Genomic DNA, 6453 nt, shown 5'->3' on the forward strand with positions numbered 1-6453 from the left:
TCATCATCAACAAGTAATTATCAAACTCCTACGATATTTATTTAACACAGGAAACTCTGTATACCTTCCCTTCTATCTCCCCATCAGGTTTGGCAAGCCTTAGAGCTATAGGCAGGTCAGCCTGTGTGTGTGTGTCTGTGTATGTGTTAGAAACAAAAGACATTCAAATGCCACCCATGATTAGGCAGCTTTTCCAAGCTAAACAAACGCAAAGTCCCCAGGAGTTTGACCTCTCCAACCAGATTCATATTCTTGTACTTTTTCCTAGAGCCCTGAAATTGCAGCTATCACATATGGTAACCTCTCCACCTCCTCCTCAGTCCCTGGCCCAATACCAAAAGAATCGGAACCATTTCTCAATATCTGTCATACAATTCCAACTTCATCTACCACAAAAGACAAATTGTTCTCCAAAGGTGCACCAAATGTGTCAGCACATATGATTAATTTTTTTCTTTAAGGGACTGGGGTTGTAGCTTAGTGATGGCGCGCTTGCCTAGCACATGTGAGGCACTGGGTTCAATTCTCAACACCACATAAAAATAAATAAATGTAAAAAATTTTTTTCTTTAAAAAATTGTATATTCAAAGAAGATGCACAGAACACGTGACACTATGGGGAAAGGGTCCCACTACCTACCTTCTTATGCAACTTAGGCAAGTCACTTATCCTCTCAATGCTTTAGTTTTCTCAGCCACAAAATTAGAGGCTGAACCAGATCAGGGATTACTCACCTATTTCAAAATGCCTTGAGGATTCAGGCATATGGTTTAGGGGTTCCTAACTGCCCCTCCCCAAAACCTATATTTAAAAAAATTAACCTGTGTATATGGGTTTTTATAAAGAGAAGGCCTATGGCCTGTATCAAATTGTCACACAAGGGCTGGGTTGTAGCTCAGTGGTAGAGCACTTGCCTGGCATGTGTGAGACACTGGGTTTGATTCTCAGCACCACATGTAAATAAATAAATAAAGATCCATCAACAACTTAAAAAAAAAATTGTCACACAAACTGTGACCCAAAAAATAAACATAACTCATGTTCCATTGAGTACTATGCTTTTTTTTTTTGTACCAGAGATTGGACCCAGGGGCACTAAACCACTGAGACACATCCCCAGCCCTTTTAATATTTTTATTTAGAGACAGGGTCTCACTGAGTTGCTTAGAGCCTTGCTAAATTGCTAAGGCTGGCTTTGAACTCCTGATCCTCCTGCCTCAGCCTCCCAAGCAGGCGTGTGCCACCGCATCTGGCTAAATTCTTACATATATTAACTCATTTGATCCTTGCAATAACCTTTTGAAATAGATACTATTACTATCCCCATTTCAGAGATGAAGAAAAGTTCAAACTCCAGGAGGATCACTTGAGCCCAGTTCCAGGCAAGCCTGGACAACGCAGCAAGACCCAGTCTCAAAAGAAAAGAGGGGGCTGCGGATGTAGGTCATGGGTAGAATACATGCTGAGCATGCTCAAGGCCCTCAGTTCGAACACCAACTCTAAAAACAAAAAGACACACACAAAAAAAGAGCCAGGCACAATGGCACACACCTGTGATTCCAACAACTAAGGAGGTTGTGAAAGAAGGAACTCAAGTTTGAGGCCAGCCTTCACAACTTAGTAAGACCCTGACTCAAAATTTTAAAATAATAATAAAAAGGGCTGGGGAGTAGCTCAGTGGTAGGGCATCCCTGAATTCAATTTCCCAACCCCTCCCCCCCAAAAAAAGGAAGAAAGAGAAGAAGAAAAAAAGAAAAATCCCAGATAATGTTATGAGAGGGGAAATGATCTCTGTGCCCTAATATCCTATGTCTATTCAATTAATTAAGCTTTCATCTCATTGATTGTCCCATCCTGCATTCTTTAGTCCTACTTTTAAATCATTACACCAAACACCCAGGTTAACACTGAGAAGGACTACATTAGGTTATTCTGAGAAAGGGTACAAAGGCACTTTGCAGCTCCAGATTTCAATCTCCTTTTTGTTTTGTAAGGTGATTAAATGAAAGATGTATCTGAATATAATTGATAATTAGAGTATAAGATCAAAGTACCACCAAATAAGCCAGAGGGTTAGCCACAAATGAGGAAGCAGTGACAGATTGTGTCCCACACACCACTCACCAAATGCAATTACAAGACCTGTACCTCAGTACAAAGCCTGGGTGCCCCATGTTTTAACTGGTATCTCCCCACAACCTCTACCTGCTGAAAACCACTGCCCGCTGTGGAGCCAAGGTCCATATCACTATTGCTACAAAGACTGACTAATAAGTTATTAACCATCACCAAACTCAGATTGTAGTAAGAAGTGAAAACTAAGTGAAAAGCTAGCTGCCAATTTTTGTGGCAACAAGTCTGACAACCTACGATCTTAACACTCAGCTATCGTTGAAAACTGTCTTGCTAGCCAACCCTTCATACCCAAATTACGGAGCGATATAACAGGGCTTAACAAAAGGCTGCAAAGCATAAGTGGACCTCGCTCGTACTTTTCACAGGCTGTCAAAAAAACACCTCGTCTTAAAGGGAAGGTTGCTGAAACTTTATCTCCAACTCTCAAGACCTTTCTCCAATTAGTCTGTGTAATGAGGAGAAGGAAGGGAGAAAGGAGCTCAAAGGAACGGTCCCGGGCGCGGGGCTTACATCTTTACAGGGGTGATGCAACAGGGTCAAACAGCAGAGGAGGAGCTGGGCGCTTCTGGGAAAGAGAAAACCAGTGTCGGCCCTGGAAATGAGGTTATGCAGGACCGGGGCATGGGGATAAGAGGTCAGAGAGGGAGGAAGTGCGGCCGGTGCGGCGGGTCCAAAGGCAGGGGACGGAGAACCCCACTGGGGAGCGGCAGGAAAGGCTGGGCTCCTTGGGGGCCTCGGAGGACAGTCAGGGGGTGTGGGAGCTGAGGGCGGCGCGGCAGGCCAGCAGAGAGCGGAAAAGGAGTCCCAGGGGCTGTTGGAGTGGGAGGAGGGGAGGGGACTCCGGCGCCGGTCCCCGCGGGCCCAAGGCGAGGGAAGAACCGAGTAGTGGCAACGGTCGGCGCCAGCGGGCGCCGGGGGAGGCTGGCCGGGCTCGAGTTGAGGCGGGGCCGCCACCGAGCCCCGGCTCGGAGCTGGAGGCTAAGAAGCCGGAGGGCGGAGGGGTCAGGAAGGGCCCCGGAACGGCCGCTGGCGCTCTCACCGGGACAGGTGTTTCAGGATCTGCTTCTTAATGATCCCGGCCATGCCGGAGCCGCGGCCGGCGTGGAAGGCAGGCGGGCAGCTGTAGCCTCCTCAGTCCTGGAGAAGAGGCGGCCTCCTCACATCGCCGCGGCGCGGGCACCGGATGCCGCAGCCACAGCAGCCGCCATGGCGCTCTCTCGCCCCTGCCCCGGCGCCCGGAGCTCCGCCACGATCCCACCCACCCGCGCGGCGCCGCAGCCGCCAGCCCAGAGCGACGCGGAGATCGCGCGCCGCCGCCCCGCGCCCGGCCGCCACGGCGCGCGGTGAGGCGGGAGCGCGCGCGACGAGGGGCGGGGCGGGCGGCCTCCGCCGCATCCCTAGGTCCTCGCGTCTGCCTTGCTCGCAGCGAGATCTGAACCGCTTCTACTGTGAACTGCCTCGGGAAAGGCGGCGTTTGTGATTTTCTGCAGGCACGACTCCGGGGTGACTGGGTCCACTTCTTGATCATTTCCCGCCCGCACTCATTCACTCGTGGAGCAGCAGCTCCTCGCCAGGAATCAGGCTGGGCTAGAAGCCGTGTCGTGTGCCTCTGGGGCCGGAGGAGGGGGCCGCCAACAGGGCCGCGGCGGTCTGCTGCGAAGGCCGTGTGCCTGAGCGCCGAGGACCCCGTCCCCAGGCCTCTAGGTGCCGATCTCAGCCTGCGGCGGGTCAACCACTGCACAGATGTTTACTCTAGACCCAGATGGGGGCCGAGGAAGAGGCGGCAAATTGTTACCCAGGATTTTAGAGACCTTCATTTTACAAACAAGGAAACTGAATCCCAGAGAAATAGGTCAAAGAGCTGCCCCAAGGTCACCTACTTAGTGAGACTCAGGACTTTACCTCAAGTGTTCCAACTCCAACCCCGTACTACTTCCACTCTATTTTGTCCATACACTGAAAAGTGTGATCTATATGCCAGGGACACATATAGACCCAATGGCAAAAATGAGCAGATAGTGACTCTCTTGGACTGAAATCTTCTAGCAAAAACTTGAAACAAATTCATGAGACAGACTTACAAGCCATCAGCTAATTTTAAGTTTATTTTTGTGAATATATTATACAAAAATAAAGGGCGTTCAACTACAAGTGTCCCTGCTCTTGTCCCTCAGATCTCTTCTTGAATTCCAGAGATAGTTTAAGTACGGTCAACAATATATTTAAATATTTTTACATAAGTAATCAGCAGGCTTCATGTATAACTATCTCTTATTAAGAGTAAGTTCAATATTTCTCAGAAGTCCTCAAAAAAATTACCTAAAAAGGACGCAAATCATTCTTGGACTGGGTGCTCCAACAGGGCTGTGTACTCCATAGTTGTCTCTCTGACCACCCTAACCAGACTACATACCAGGACCAATTGGGCCTACAGAAGTTTCTTTCCAGGATTATTAGCCATTATTGCTTCTTCCCAAGAGGGCTCTCAGCTATGGAGTCCTCAGGGTAATTTCTTGCATTTTAGGCTTCCTGGATTACCCTGTGTGGGAATCAGGTAAGAAGCACTTGGCACTTGAAGAATGTGAGAAACCCAAACTTTACTTTTCACCGTTGGGCCCAGAGCTCAGCACTCCAGATTCTGAGTGCCCCTTACCAGTTTTTCACATTTATAGGCTATATAGTGTCATAATTTTCTAGTCTAAAAAGACACATGGTTGAGCACAAGGTTTCAAAAAACGATATATAATTGTAAGAATTTTCAAGTGGGAAACATGTTTACAGAAGTAGAGTAGGGCTAAGGGACGAAGAGCCTTCACAGGGGTGTTTACACCTCAAAGGAAAGTAGTTAGATCCTAGGTCCTTTACAATCCAAAGGGAAGGAGTGAATGGTGCTAGTTTCCCTAAAAACCAGCTGGCAAGGGAGAGGAACTCTCTCCCTCTCCCAGGCACTAATTTTTACAGACAGTGTCCTTAGTTTATTTTGTATCCAGGCCTGGATCAGTTACCCACTACAACCACAGCAGAGAGGATTGGACATCTGACATCAGCCATGTAAAACAAAACCTACCTATTCTCAAAGCATGCTCACTGAATAAGTCATCATGCCTGGTGAATGAATTATTTTTGCTGAATGCAGAACTCATGCTCTATAAAAATATGACCCTCTAGGGATCAAAGAATAAGAGAGTTCACACTCTCACCAACAGCATTAATGTGTCTATCTTTCCTTGCAATGCTAACAATCTAAGACATATAAAGACAAAAGGGATCTGGAAACAATCCATACTATTCGGGGGGGGGGGGGGGGGGGGGAGCAGTGCTGGGGATGGTACCCAGGACCTTATGCATAATAGGCAAGTGCTATACCACCACTAAGATATGCATCTGCCCCATGAATTTTTTTAAACATGTTATTTGAGATTATTGTAGATTAACATTCAGTTGTAAGAAAATACAAATATATCCCTTTACTAGTTCCCCCGATGCTACTAATTTACAAAACTACAGTGCAGTCCCAGTGTGGTGGTATGCACCTATAATCCCAGCTATTCCAGAAACTGAGGCAGAAGGATTGAAAAGTTCAATGCTAGCCTCAGCAACTTAGTGAGATCCTGTCTAAAAAAAAGCTGAGAAGGCAGCTCAGTGGTAAAGCATCCCTGAGTTAAACCCCAGTCACACACACACACATACTAGTACAATATCACAACCAAGATATTAATATCAATAATCAACATATTAACAAAGAAAAAATAGTATACAAAACATTTCCATTGCTATTAGGATCCCTCATGTTGCCCTTTTATAATCATTCCAGTCTCCCTGTAGTATACATCATATCTAATTGTCAGTTCAAGAATTACCTGGGCAATTTATCAAGACCCTGTCTCAAAATAAAAAGGACTCAGAATGCAGCTCAGTGGTAGAGCACCTAGAACTCAGTACTCCAAAAAATAAAATTAAAATAAACTTGTTTCCGAAGGAAAAAAAATTAAATTTTATAGACCAGACATGGTGGTGCCCACCTGCAACCCCAGCAGCTTGGGAGGCTGAGTTCAAAGAGGACCTCAACAATGGCGAGACAGTGAGACCCTAACTCTACATAAAATACAAAATAGGACCAGGGATGTGGTTCAACGATCAAATGCCCCTGAGTTCAATCCCTAGTACAAAAAAAAAAAAAAAAAAAAAAGATTACATTATATATATATATATATGTATGTGTGTGTGTGTATATATATATATGTGTGTATGTATATATATTCCATTATATATATATTCAAATGAGCCAGGTATGAGGGCACACATCTACAGTCCCA

The 6453-nt window shown here is 46.2% G+C and overlaps 1 protein-coding gene across 1 annotated transcript in view; it reads right to left on the reverse strand.

The window, feature by feature from the left end:
- Window positions 1–3467, reverse strand: part of BLTP3A (bridge-like lipid transfer protein family member 3A) — an 81525-nt gene extending 78058 nt beyond the window's left edge. The window contains exon 1 of the mRNA XM_079147199.1: window positions 3177–3467. Coding sequence (XP_079003325.1) covers window positions 3177–3220 — 44 coding nt within the window. The 5' untranslated portion in view covers window positions 3221–3467. The remainder of the gene's footprint in view (window positions 1–3176) is intronic.
- Window positions 3468–6453: the final 2986 nt, after the last annotated feature.

This window comes from Sciurus vulgaris (genome assembly GCF_902686455.1).
Source record: "Sciurus vulgaris genome assembly, chromosome: 7".
In the NCBI taxonomy this organism is placed as follows: Eukaryota; Metazoa; Chordata; class Mammalia; order Rodentia; family Sciuridae; genus Sciurus; species Sciurus vulgaris.